The 14,550-nt window shown below is 42.6% G+C and overlaps 1 protein-coding gene and 1 long non-coding RNA gene across 4 annotated transcripts in view; one reads left to right on the top strand and one right to left on the bottom strand.

Annotated features, from left to right (window-relative positions):
* Positions 1-284: 284 nt before the first annotated feature.
* LOC133377706 (uncharacterized) lies at positions 285-6,186 on the top strand. The gene is made up of 3 exons (XR_009760780.1): positions 285-360; positions 966-1,152; positions 6,099-6,186. It is a non-coding gene; the product is annotated as an uncharacterized LOC133377706 (long non-coding RNA).
* TRMT61A (tRNA methyltransferase 61A) overlaps positions 2,243-14,550 on the bottom strand; it is a 73,715-nt gene continuing 61,407 nt past the window's right edge. Inside the window, exons 4-5 of one of the 3 annotated variants that reach the window (XM_061612249.1) lie at positions 7,552-7,616; positions 2,243-4,878 (exon numbers count right to left, since the gene is read on the bottom strand). In XM_061612249.1, the coding sequence (XP_061468233.1) occupies positions 4,576-4,878; positions 7,552-7,616 (368 nt within the window). In that variant the 3' untranslated portion in view covers positions 2,243-4,575. The remainder of the gene's footprint in view (positions 4,879-7,551; positions 7,617-14,550) is intronic. The other 2 variants (XM_061612251.1, XM_061612250.1) reach the window with 2 other exon arrangements.

The raw sequence follows: 14,550 nt of genomic DNA, 5'->3' as shown, positions 1-14,550 counted from the left end.
GCTCTTCTTGTGTTCTTAAAAGATATTATAGTTTTCCATAGCTCCTCTGTTTGTGTATGTCTTGATTGACAAAAGCTTCAGCGAAGTGGTTAACACAGCAAAGGCCAGCATTGGGGCAGGCATTCTTCCTTTCCATCAGGAATGCCGGAGGAGACTTTGCAATTAAATCAGGCATGCCGAGACTTGTCTGTAGGTAATGACATTACTGCCACAGCTGCCTAGGTGAGAGATTAAAGAAGACAGCTACCAAATACATCAGGTTGCACCCTCTATTGCTCTGCTGTGAAATCTAGGTGCTGGGCCCCATCATTCATAACTGCTGAAATGTGAATACTCAGTTTGACTGCATCATTATAGCAGGTAGCAAGCGACAAGGGGAAAGATGAATCTGCACAGTAAACCAGTTGTTGCCAACCTGGTGCCCTCCAGATGCTTTGAATTACAATTCTCATCATGGCTGCTCTGCCCGAGGCTCATGGGAGTTTAGTCCAAAACACCTGGAGGGTGAAAGCTGCTGTAAGGTATGCACATGCAACGTAGCCCACCCAGCTGAAGGCAGCTGTGAAAAGTACCTATGTATTTAGGGATGGAACAGCTGGTATAGCACACTTGGGAGGAGAGCCTGGCTGGGAGTCCAGTCTGTGAGTTCAAATCCCTGCTCGTGTCTCCTGGGTGTAAAGAGCCAGCTAAAGATCACCCCCACATAAAGTGGTTCAGGGGTTACATTCCCTGCCACCTGTGCAAGTTGAGCAGGCCCTAGCCAGCTGGGGAGGACTAGCCTCAGAGAAAACCAATGGTAAACTCCCTCTGAATACCACTTACCATGAACACCCTATTCATAGGGTAGCCGTAAGTCGGGATTGACTTGAAGGCAGCCCATTTCCATTTTTCATTTAGGGATGCCAGCTTTTAAAACCTGTCCCTGTTCTGTACCTTTATTAATCTCCCCTTCTTTTTAATAACAGAGGAGAAACCTGCTTGACATTTTTACACCACTATGTTTGATGTTCTGTCACGTGGCAAAAGGAAAAGAAAATACAGCCCCCTATTACAGTATTTTTCAATTCACTGCAATGCAGCAAAGGCAGGAGCAACAGAGGGAGGCTGTATGAGACTGGCTAAGACTGCAATCCCACACACATCTCCTCAAGGGTAAGTCGCATTGAACTCTACTTATTTCTGAATAAACATGCTAGAGCAATATGAAATAGACAGTAATTAACCTATGTCTGCACCACTGTGTGCAACATTTCAGCTTGCCCTTTGCCAACCCATTGATTTGGGATTTTCACTCATTAGTGGTTTGTGTACCCTAGGGATTGGGAACCTCAGGCCCAATGTGGCCTTCCACGCCTCTCTATTTGGCCCTTCAGGAGGAAGAGCAGGACATAAATTCAATAAAACATATCCCCTCTGCAGCTACACCCCTTACCAGCCCTGCTTGCACCTTCCTTGAGTGTTTTTGCCTGGCCAGAATGTGCCCTTAAACTCTGATATTGCCTCTTGCTTGCCTGAATGGAGGACAGAAAGGGGTGTGAATCTGTAGAAACTAGCCTCCTGTACAAAGGTAACATTTACATTCATTGCTCCACCCATGTTTGCCTCTGGCCACACCCACCACTGGTACATGGCCCCCAAAAGGTTGCCCAAAAGGGAACCCACCTTTCAGGCTGAAGAATGTTCCCTATCGCTGCACTAGAAGCACTTTGTACTAGTGTTGAACTAAGGGCAAGGCATCGCAGAGCCTGGCAATTGGCATTCGCTCGGTTTGTTTCCTCTCCCTTTGCAGGTCTGAGCCACCTCCTCCTCCCAGTTCTAGTTCCCTTGATCGTATGCTTACATGTGTGTGCAGTTCTCCCTTTGCTTCAAGGCATACACTTGTCGTTACCCCATTAACAACGCAGCAGCAGCCTCCATCCCGCTTTCCCTCAAAAGTACTTTTGAGCAGGGTTGCAATAAAGACTTCCACAGCCTTCCGAGGAGGAGGAGGAAAGCTGGAGCCCTGGAACACTTACGTAACAGCCTCAAGCCCGGATGATTTGCTTTCCTAATTTTTAATCTGCTCTGCCGTCCTATCTTTGCTGTCGTGGTTGGGGGAACTTTTGTTAAACTGTTATAGATTAGCACCATGGCTGCAACCCGTTAAAAGCTCAGCCATGTTTATTTTTGGTCAAGAAAAGGGCAAACCAGTTTCACATTTTCAGGCAGATCTACTAATCAGCCTACGCCTGGAATGGATAAAAAGGTTTACCTGATGGATTGCATTTTATCCAGTTCCTGGGCAGATAAGATTGTGAAGTGCACAAATGCTGATTATGAACACCAGGGAGAGTTTATTCTTATAATATTCACAGTAATGGACATCTGTAAATACCAGTCTAACATACAAAATAGATCAAATAAGCTTTTTGGTACAAATCTATCCATTTATTTATGACCAAGCAGATGTGCAATTGTACTATGGATTTATTCACACAAAGAGCAGGAGAGGTGGCAAAACTGTTCATGAATACTATTATTTCAGGATGCAAGCAGGGAACAGATTGAAGTACTCTCCATAGAGAAAACTCCCATTCAACATTGGTTGTTAGGAAGAAGACCTGTAGCCTAACCTTCTCCCTCCAAGAACTAGTTTTGCATCTGGAATCTCTATTACAGAATCTTTAATACAACTCATTCAGTCATGCATCCCCTTACTGGTAGCCTCAAACAGTATTGTCCAAGAGCGTTTTACCAACTTACTTACTACTGAAAGAGGAAAATCCTGACAGTGCTTTTTTGAGTTACATTATGTCTGAAGTGGTGACACTCAAATGAATTCCTCCCAAGAAGTGACTTCAATGAGAGTATCCCAGAGCAAGTGTTAAGCAGAGATAGTGAACATGTGGCTCTCCAGATGTTGTTGGACTCCAATTCCCATCATCCCTGACCATTGACTAAGCTGGCCGGGGTGCATGGGAGTTGGAGTCCAACAACATCTGGAGGGCCACAGGTTCCTTGCTCTTGTGTTAGGCCGATTATGGCCTTAAATTCTAATCTTCCAAATCGCTTTGGAAGAATATCAATGGATGCATTTAGGCTGCTCTGGGCTACATGGCTTGAGAATAGCAACCTTAAGGGCACACTTCTGCAAATCAGTCGCCCCATAGGATCATGATGGATGTTAATGGGATACTTCAGTCTGACAGCTGATCCAGAGGCACAGGAGCTGCATTATGCATGTGATGTTCCTATACCAGTGAGCACTTCTTCATTCACTCCAATGGAAGGTGACTCAAAGCTGCAAATGCAAAAGAATGTATGTGGATTGCATCCCTCCAATGAAGAGAATGGGGCACCTTCGTGTGTGTGCATCTGGGTGTCATGATGTACTCTAAACCGAAAGAATTTTCCCCATTAATTTGGGGGGGAATTGCCTGCTATCTGTTGGATTATATGATTAAGTAGCCATACTTGTTAAACTCCTGCTCTTCACTAACAAGGGGTGGAACCAGCTGATTTATGGTATGAACACAGACCATCTCAGCCTGCCATTATATGCGATAATGGCTGCATTCACATGCAACAATTCTTAATAAACTATACTCTGTTGGTGCATCCAGCCTCTATCATTCCTGCTTTGCCCCTCCTTTCATGTGAGCAGGTGAGCAAACCAGGAAGGGATAGTTTAGTATTACATCTGCACCTGGGATTGTGGTTTGTTTTGTTTGTTAGGGTAAATTAAGCAACCTTAACCCATTGTGTCAACCTTAAACCATGGTTTGTTGTTGGCTTACAAATCTTGAGTTTTTAGGGACAAGCCAACCACAATCTTAAACTCAAGTGTAACAGCAAGCTATCCCCTTCCTGGTTTGATTACGCACTGGCCAAGGGAAGAGTGAAGCATGAGCGATTAGGATGTGTTGCACCAGATCGCAGATGGTGCACACTATGGTTTATTAAGCCAAGCTTCCTAATTTATTATGTGTGAACTCAGCCACTAGAAACATCTATTCTATACCTGTCAGCTGACCATAATAAATCAGGTATGATGCTATTTGGGGGTAGGTGGGTGTATACATGTATGCCTATATATAGATCCACACAATTGCTGGGACTCTCCTTGGGGGCACTGCTAACTAATTCTGGGCCTCTTTTGAAATCTTTTTTAACAATCCAAATATTAAATAAATCCCTAACGGTAGATATAAAAACAAAAACAAAGTCTCCCTATTGCACACCCTCTTAGAGGGAAGGATCAATGCAGGAATTCCAGAAAGCACAAAGAAACCTTGTGGTCATTTTTTTTTTCCACCTCAGCAAGTGACTTTTACTTTGCAAATTCCAACCCTCAGCTATTAGCTGCTAATCCATCTTCCTACCTGACAGCAAGCCAAGCTGTGTTCCAGAACGACAGTGTACTGCTGAAGCTGATCTGGTTGGTGCTCCTGCATGCTATTTACACAAAAGCATAATCTTACTCAATCTGACTATATATGGAATTGCCTCACGAGCAAAAAGTACTTGACCGGGAGGGAGGCCAGTAAGGAGGCCGTAACTATGTATATAACTAAAATAGGCTTTTGGTAGCAAAGGTCAAATATCCAGTGTGACCCACCATTTCCCTGAGTGGCACAGCACTTTTAAACTGTACAGTTCCCTGCTGAAGACCAGCACACGGGGCATCTTGATTTGATGGGTTGCCTCTGTCAAACTCTGCACTAGCATGATCCTTGGCTGTTTTCCCAAGATCAGGGATTTGCAAGCTAATTGTCCTAACATTGTACACTCTGAGTAGGATCTCCAAAGTATTAATTTCAGTAAAGCCAAGTTCCTCCAAAGCCAGGCAGGTCCTTTGAACTTGTTCGATGCAAGGGGAAAAGGAACAGATGCGTCCACCTACAGAAAGAGAGGGAGGGAGAGAGAGAAGAAGGGATGAATGAATGAGAACCAGCAGCCTGGCTAATCTCATCCAAACCCAGTTCCCTAGCAATGCTACCTAAGCTTCAATTCTGTGAATCACTTATTTCCGTAGCGGCTTTGCTGAAGTCGGTGGGACAGCTCTCTGATGTAAATTATATTGACTGGTGCAGTTTTTTAATTCCTGGTTTAGACAAATGGGGGGGGGGAGGGAGCCATGAATCCTACACATTACAGAGTCAGAGACTGGTGGTGGTCATGGTGGAAGGATCTGTATCCTACAATTCCGTGCATGCAAAATTCTGTATAGGACCTAGAAAGGGTGGCATTTAAATGGGTATCGCAGAGAGTATTTCTGCACCAGTTCTGCTTTTCCTGTGCTGTATCACTATACAGACAGACAGGCAGCAAGAACAGTCTGTATCTCATCTCTGTGTCTTATTCACAATTATTAGCACTCCATTTCCTAATTTCTTCGCACAGATGTTATAGCACTTCAATAAAGAGGCACTAAGTTTCTCACAATGCCCTCTGTGTTTGTCTGAACAGCTGCCTTGTGTAAACAGTGACAATATTTTTAATTCTAACCTTTGTCTGCTGCATTGCACAGGTTATCTCAAACCAAATAAAAGATTTGAAGATTTTTAATGGGGGCAGACAAGTGGAAATGTTGTCCCCACCAGTCTTTCATGGCATCTCCTTGACTGGTACCCCCCATCCCCAAAAACAAGGATGGCATCCAACTAGACAGTAAGGAACACAGGAATGTGCCTTATGCTGAGTCACACCATTGGTTCATTTAGCTCAGTATTGCCTACACTGACTGGTAGCATCTCTCCAGGGTTTCAGGGAAAAGGTGTTCCCAGCCCTACCTGGAGATGCTGGGGATTGAACCTGGAACCTTCTGCATGCAAAGCAGATGCTTCATCACTGAGCTGCATCCTTTCACTAGCGCAGTGTTCCTTTTTGCAATGACCAATGGAACATTCCCACACTCTCCTGCCCCTGTAACCACCCCTCGTAAGAGGGTTGGGGGAACCCCTGGAACGGATTTAGGGGTTGTGTAGGTGAAAGGAGAGGGTGGGGAAGTTGCATAGCACAGCTGAAAGTCCTTGCACTAGCAGAACTGTTTAGCTGGGTGCCACCCAGAATTTTAAACAGAAGATGGATACAAATCCTATTTTGTTTTTCCTTTGTAGGAAGGAAGATGCTGTACAGTCTCTTCGAAACTTACACAATGCTGGCTATTTCACTACCCCTTAAGGATGTATCAGAGTTGCCTTTACTTCTTGTCACTATGTATATATACCGGAAGCTGCCTTATACAGAGTTAGACCCTTGGCCCACATTTGACTGGCAGTGATTCTCCAAGGTTTTGGACAGGGGACATTCCCAGCCCTAACAGGAGATGCTGGGGACTGAAACTTGGCCTTTTTGTCTGCAAAGCAGATACTCTCTCACTGAGCTGTAGGACTTCCCTGCATCCCACATATCTAGTGCTTAAAAGCAAAAAAATTAATTCAACTCAAGCAGCAGCCAGCAATCGCAAAAGAAGGAAGCACATTTGTACAGGAAACATGCAAATATAATTTCTGGGGCTACAAGGGGCAGACAATCCTCATGGATTGGAGAGATATAATTCTTCTATTAACTTTTTTTTTTTTTGCATTTATGAATGCCAACATCAGACCAGATAAGGAATGAGAATCCACAGTTTTCACACAGCTGATCGTTTTGTCTCAAACTGAATGTCTCCTCGCTTGTTTTAGGCCTTATGCAAAACAGCAATAGGTGATCAGTGGTGTAATGGTAAATTTTGAAGAGCAAGAGATTATCCTGTTGGTCCCCATAGACATGCCTCCAAGGAGAACCCGAAAAATCAGAAAGCAGTGGGATCCTCGACCACCCATCTCCATAAACAGAATAACAACGAATGTGTTAAGATCAACTGTATATTTTACAGTTGTATGCTTACAGAATAAATTCAATTTGTAAAAAACACCTTGAGCTTTAACAAAATACCTTTGATCAGCTGAAATGCAAATTTTAGCTTTTAAGAAGAAATGCCACCCTTTAAAATGCTAGCATGAAGCAAGAATCCCATCAAAGATAAAGAAAAAAGTACCAACTTCCTCCCCCCAGCTTGATTATTTTCCTCATTCTCTGACTTCCTGTATGCTAACCTATGGCAAACAATAGCAAAACTTGAAAGCCTCCTTATCACCTCATTTACTTCCCAGAGCAAGGAGGGTTTGTCAATTGCCCTGGTACTCTGCCAGATGATGTCATTATTGCTCCTGCTCTGAAAGACACTGTTGCCCTCTGCGTTCCCCCTCCATGACACCATTGTAGCTACGCACGCACGCACACACACACTATAGTCTCACAATATACATTAAACTGTAGAAATGGAAGGCAGGAAAGAAGGAGATTGAAAATTAATCCCCTTTTGTGGAATGCCCTCCCAGATGAGGTCTCCCTCACGGTTACCATTCAGGAAGAATTTAAAAACATTCCTGTTTACCCAGGCGTTTGATGGCTGGAAGGTACTGGCCATGGCAACCTTGAAATTAGTAGCTGTGAAGGCATGAGATTTTTTTTTTTAGATGCTTAAGATAGGCTTTTATTTTATTTGTAATTATACTGCTTTACCTTTTTTGTGTGTTTGCTGCCTTGAGCTCCTTTGAGAAGAAGGGCGGAATATAAATCTAAATAATCTAAATAAAAGAAAACAAATGGTTGGAGAATTAGCTCCAGAGGAGAGAGAGATGGAGGCCCACTTGCTGTGCAGAATGAGGTGTTAAGAGTTCTGAGCTGGTAGAAGGGATGTACCATGTCAGACTGCAGGGAAGAGATCTGTTTTTTTTTTCTTCCTTAAGTATATATAAAAATCTCCATTCAAGTAGAAAACTTTGACAGGAAGGAGAGGGTTGAGCTACCACCCATCTCCTTGATGTGCTAGTTTTTTAAGGCTCCATTCGCACTATACATTTAAAACAGTATCATACTATTTTACAGTCATGGCTTTCCCCAAAGAATCCTGGGAACACACACGCACACACAATCCTCCCCCCCAAAAACACACAACAGGCAACCCCCCTAAAAACAACAAAAAGGGGCAGGCTAAACGCTCCCCAAACGAACAAACCCACATCTACCCCAACAAAGAAACAAAAAGAAAAACCAGGTAAGGTACATCCTTCCCAAAGTACATCCAGGACACCCCCCAAATAACAGGAAAAATTCCCCTAGATTTCTCCCTGCATCCTACAAACCCACCAGGAAGTGACAAGGTCTCCTTCCTTTTTCTTTCCTGGAAAGGCAGCAAGAAAAATTATGAGCCTTCAACCACCCCACCTTTTTCCTTTCCTAGGAAGAATGTCTCTGGAGCACCATGGGACTCTGAAGCATTCTGGGGAAAGAAAGGGGAGAAGGCCGCAGCTCAAGGCCCCCACTTCTCTTTTGAGCAACTGAAACTGTTCCTTGTAGATTTGTTGTTATATGCCTTCAAGTCGATTACGACTTATGGCGACCCTATGAATCAGCAACCTCCAATAGCATCTGTTATAAACCACCCTGTTCAGATCTTGTAAGTTCAGGGCTGTGGCTTCCTTGATGGAATCAATCCATCTCTTCTTTGGCCTTCCTCTTTTTCTACTCCCTTCTGTTTTTCACAGAATTATTGTCTTTTCTAGTGAATCATGTCTTCTCATGATGTGTCCAAAGTATGATAACCTCAGTTTCATCATTTTAGCTTCTAGTGATAGTTCTGGTTTAATTTGTTCTAACACCCAATTATTTGTCTTTTTCGCAGTCCATGGTATCTACAAAGCTCTCCTCCAACACCACATTTCAAATGAGTTGATTTTTCTCTTATCCGCTTTTTTCACTGTCCAACTTTCACACCTATACATAGAGATTGGGAATACCATCATCTGAATGATCCTGATCTTAGAGTTCAGTGATATACCTTTGCATTTGAGGACCTTTTCTAGTTCTCTTCCAGCTGCCCTCCCCAGTCCTAGCCTTCTTCTGATTTCTTGACTATTGTCTCCATTTTGGTTAATGACTGTGCCCAGGTATTGATAATCCTTGACAAGGTCATTGTCCTCATCGTCAACTTTAAAGTTACATAAATCATCTGTTGTCATTACTTTAGTCTTCTTGACGCTGAGCTGTAGTCCTGCTTTATTAAAAAGAAAAGATACTAACATGACTATCCTCATCAAGCAGTCCTTTGTAATTATCTATCCCCTTATCTTCCCATATATAAATGTTTCCCAGTCTGTTATTTAAGTTGAACATCAGGTCTTTGATAACTGCTGCCAAAGGCAAGGTATTTGGATATACTGAGTTCTCATATCTATTTGAAGATTACAAAACCTGAGAAGGCATCCTTTTTTTCTTAGTAAGGAAGATGGTTCCATCTGAGTTAACCATATCAAAGTCCTTAACTGTATATCAACATATTCCTATGCCAAATTATACCAACTCCAACAATCTTTGGATGGAATCAGGGTGCTAAACCAGTTGATCTGGTGTACCAGAAGCATCATGCCCCCCCTCCGGCAAATTCTTAGTACTTTTTTTAGCTACTGGAGATTCATCTACAGAAATTTCTATCCAGATCAAACTTCTCCATGACTTCAAAGAGATAGGACCATTCCATTCTATGAAAGGCCTTCTCCACATCAAAAACAAACGGGCCATTCATAATACAGCAGTATCAATCATATTCATTAGCTTTTTGATATTCTTCAATGATATTGTGTTTTTGATCAGCTGAGGTCAGTGGGAGGGGGCATTGTCTTATGCACAGGTGTGGCTCAGTTTGCAATGGGCTATGCAGGCAAGATAGTGGCACTCCAACTGTATAATTGTCTTCCCCAGGAGACACAAACACCTACTACTTTTTGAGATTGTCACCTAGTTAAAAGTTATCTGTTCTCTCATGTCTTTTGAGGAATTTTATTTAATTTATGTTGTCCAGAGCCTTAGTACTCACTGTAATTCGTTGGTAGTCTATAAGTTGCATAAATGAATAAAAAAAAATTCCTATGCAATTACCAATAATTCCCAATCTTTGTGCTAAAAATCCCTGTCAGGATTTTATAATCTCCTTTATGCACCAGGATATAACAGTATGCCCCTATATGAGATGGACACAAATTGTCTTAGCTTCAGACCAATAACTTACATTTTTATATATATATCTAAGCATTTGTTAAACACATCAAGTACATAGAAATAAAGAACTTTTCAAATGCACCAGGTGACATCCAATTTTAGTCATACTCAGAATAGACTCACTGAAACGGATGGAAGTCCACTGTTTTCACTGGGTCTACTCTGAGTTCATTTATGGATGAATCAGCCATCTAAAGTGAGGGTATAGCCATTCAGCTACATATCTCATCATACTAATGCCTTATTTTTAAAAAGTTTATATAAATTCTAGTGGATCACTTTCTAGAGGAGCCTTATTATATGAATCAATGAAATATAGATTACACAAAGCTTCTATTAAACTGATCCTTAACAGTGCAAGCCTATGCACATACACTAAAAAATAAGCCCTACTGAGTTTTATGGGACTTACTCCCAGGTAAGTGGGTACATGATTGCTACCTAAGGTTCTGAAAATTACCACTTGAGAATGTGATTGCACTTTCCCCTTTAAATAGTCCACTAAAATTCTATTGCAAAAGCCATAATAAATGAACAATTCTCAGAAATATGATATTGTTAATTGTGTTTTCTAGCACGTACTCAGTCATAAAATATTGCAAAAACCCAAAATAAATTCTGCAGTGTGCTCAGAACAGAGAAAAAATAAGTGCATATTTCCTTCTTACTGGAATCAACCATAAAAGATTATGTAGTTATTGCTAAAATCCCAAAATTATTTACTCAATGTCCTCTGAACATACAAATTAATAGCACATTTTCACATTAAGATCAGCCAAAGTTAAATACACACTGCCAAATGATTATCCTTAAGTAAGGATTGTTGCCAGGATCCTAAGGGTTTTTCTTTTAAAAAGTACACATTTACTAAGTAGTTTCCTGCTTCCTTCCCAATAACCAAGCAAACTTCCCGTTTGTTACAAATGAACATATGCTACTGCAAGAACCCAACACCAACTGCACAACCCAAAGCCGATTCCTCTTCCAACAAGTCTCTTAAGTAAAGATCTTTCTTAGTCTGCATCTGTATTGGAATTGTTTTTAGATGCTTTAAGATGTTTCAATTATTTTATTGTTTCTGCATTTGCCACCTGGGCTCCTTCGGGAGGAAGGATGGGACATAAATATAATAAATAATAATAATCACCAAATATTCCAGGCTCCTCAGAGAATGAATGAACAGACAGGTGGGCAAGTGGATGGAAGTTGGCCAGCTGGTGACCAGGGGCTGGCCTGGCTGGCACACAGCTGGCTTTTTTCCTCCGGTGGATGGCCTTGTAGTGAGCTTGGCCCTGCTTCTCTCCAGATGTGGGGGGTGGGGTAGGGAAGCTGTCAGGCCTGGGTGGCCAGGCTCCCACCTCTTTGCAAGGTAGGCAGGAGATCTTTCTGCCTGGCTTGCAAGCACTCGGACCTCAGGCATGTGTGATGGGGCTTACTTTGCCCTGCCCCTGCATCTGGCTGTAATGGGAGTCTTTGTCTTTCACAGGGAGAAGGGTAAGGAGGAAAGGGTTTCTTGGGGTGCTGCTGAAGCTTAGCTAAGCCATGAGGAAGATCTCAGATGCTGCTAAACTCTCTCCTCTGCTTTTCTGAGTCTGTTTCCTTTTGGGGAATAAAGAGGCAGCAGGGCCTTTCTTTAAGGGGCAACGATAATCCCCAATACGTAAAAGAAAATGGAACACATTATCTTCCCTTGTATGAGCACAGAATGCCCATTTCAGAGCAGAGTGAGGCACACATGCATGGTCTGGTTCTACCCATTTTTTGGCTTTCTAATTCTCTTTTTGGAAACTAGTCTTCCCTCCGAATTTTGCTCTGCTTTTGCATACCTTGGAAAATAAATCCACCAACCCTTTTTATTCTCTTCCATCACACTCCCAACTTTCGTAACACTTGAGATCTCCTTAACTTTCTCCTCCTTATGCGTGGGTGTCGCAGCTCTGGCTATGTCTATCAGATCTCTCTCTTCCAGATCAGAAAGAAAACATGATGAATTGCACTCGTTAGAATCAGCCAGAGTTGAATGGCCTAAATTGCTGAAGCAATGATCTCAGTTTTGATTTTTATAAAACCACAGATTTAGTCAAAGGGTTAATTACAAGACAATCCTGCCTCCACAATAATGATTTCAATCTTCAGTCCTCCATTCACATTCCACTGGGAATTGCTGAAGAGAAGCACTATCTCTTCTTGATCATTTACTTGGGCCAACAAAACAAAACAAAACCACCAGACCTTCTTGTTGTTTTATAATCCAATCAACATAACACAGTTTTTGAGGGATTCGTATGCTTTGAATTTGTATGTTTCAAAAATGAAAACTGAAGGGTTGGTTTTCTTTTTTTGAGGCCTCCTTAACTTCTAATACAAGTCCATTCAGTCCCTCTTGGTGCTTGTCCCAAAGCAGACTTTGCAAATCACACCTGGGTGTTGCCCAGGTGTATACCATGGCATGGTCTCAGCTGGTTGTTTAAACCAAGAAATTGGAAGTCTTTCTGGAATCTAGACTAGGTGCTTCATCCTCCCAGCCTCCAATGGGAGCAAGGAAACTTGCTTAATCTGCAAGTTGGCACTAGATGGAGGTTGTTGATGGAGCAACTTTGCTCCCAATCTTATACACCTTTTCTCTCTTGGGAGTAAAGCACCAACATATGTTACAAGTGACTCTAACCAGGGGGAGGGGGACAGACAGAAAAGCAATCCATTCTTCCCTCTGCTGATTCTTCCTCTAATGTGTTTGTTGTTTTTGCAGGTTTTGCTTCTCTCCTTCCTCCCTTCTCTTTCTGCCTTTGTTCTCAGTTAGTTAGTAATGGCTCCCTGAGTGCAGGCCACAAGGCTGTTTCAGCATGTATGACTTTCCCTCTTTGTAGTAATAAACCTTAAGTTTCTTCATTCTTTTAATTGCCAGTCTTAACAGACCAGTTATTTCTGCACTCTGCTGCAATATATATGCATACGCACGTGCGCACACACACACCCCTCTAACATTCTCTAGGTCTTTTTTCTCTCACCCATACTATCACTTGCCTTCCACTTAATCAATTTCTTCCCTGTTATAACAGCATTACTATTTTTAAAAAACTACTGAAAAAGAGGCTAAAATAAGGTATAAAATGAAGAATGCAGCTGGAGCAAATTTATGGGAAATGTTGAAAGAACGCCCTATTTCGTCCTCAGAATTTGGGTTCCCTTGGCATACTTTTTTTTTAATTGGTGCTATGAGCAGTCCTGCTTAGCATTGTAACCTTGCAGGTATGCAGCATCAGCAAAGGATAACAAAGAGTCTTGTAGCACCTTAAAGACTAACACATTTATTATGGCATAAGTTCATGGGGACTATGGTTCACTTCATCAAGTGCAACTCTAGTCCATGCAAGTTTATGCCAGAATAAAATGTGTTAATCTTTAAGGTGCCACAAGACTCTTTTATTGTTTTTTCTGCAACAGGCTAACACAGCTGCCCCTTCTGGATACTGTCAGCAAAGAAGTGCTGATGAGTTTACAAGCTGCACCCTCCTTCTTTCAAGCTTGGATTATCCTGCCAAATTACTTTTAGGATACCCAGTTTGGCCAGGACACTTTTCAGGCCATTGCAGAATTTGTCAAGTTAAGACTGCTTGGAATAACTGATTGCTGCTCTGGACAAAAAGAAACAGAAGTTCAAAAAAAGAAAAGATATAACAAAATTTCTCTGCTAAGGTAGAGTTAGATCCAGTCACAGCTTCATGGCATTTGGACTGGGGAGTAACATGGCTAGAGCAAACTACTAACTGAAAATAACTAGAACCAATTAGCCTAAGTGGCACCTTTAAGGTTGGAGACAGTATGCTTCTGACTGAAATGGAAATGGACTGCCTTCAAGTCGATCCCGACTTATGGCTACCCTATGAACAGGGTTTTTATGGTAAGTGGTATTCAGAGGGGGTTTACCATTGCCTCCCTCTGAGGCTAGTCCTCCCCTGCTGACTAGGGCCTGCTCAGCTTCCCACAGCTGCACAAGGCAGCCTCTTCCTTGTCCGCAACTGCCAGCTGGGGGGCAACTGGGCTCTTTGGGACTATGCAGCTTGCCCACGGCTGCACAGGCGGCAGGGCACGTGGGGGTGATCTTTAGCTGGCCCTTGACACCCAGGAGACACGAGCGGGGATTTGAACTCACAGACTATGGACTCCCAGCCAGGCTGCTGGTTGCTATAAACTGCAGAATGGGACACTGCTCTTATGCTCAGGGTCCTGCCTGCAGGCTTCCCATTAGGCCATCTGGTTGGCCACTGTGAGAACAGGATGCTGGACTAGATGGCCCACTGGCCTGATCCAGCAGGCTCTTCTTATGCTCTTATGTGCAGCCACAACACACAGCAAACTGATATCCTAGCCTAATGGTTTCTCCTTCATAGCTCTTTGGGCATATCTAAACTATAAACTGGTTCAATACTCATTCCCATAAGAGCTTAAGAACAGCCCTGCTGG

This window comes from Rhineura floridana, chromosome 2, assembly GCF_030035675.1.
Source record: "Rhineura floridana isolate rRhiFlo1 chromosome 2, rRhiFlo1.hap2, whole genome shotgun sequence".
NCBI classification, from domain to species: Eukaryota; Metazoa; Chordata; class Lepidosauria; order Squamata; family Rhineuridae; genus Rhineura; species Rhineura floridana.
Note: the sequence above shows the minus strand (reverse complement) of the source record. Positions and strands in the feature narration are given on the sequence as shown.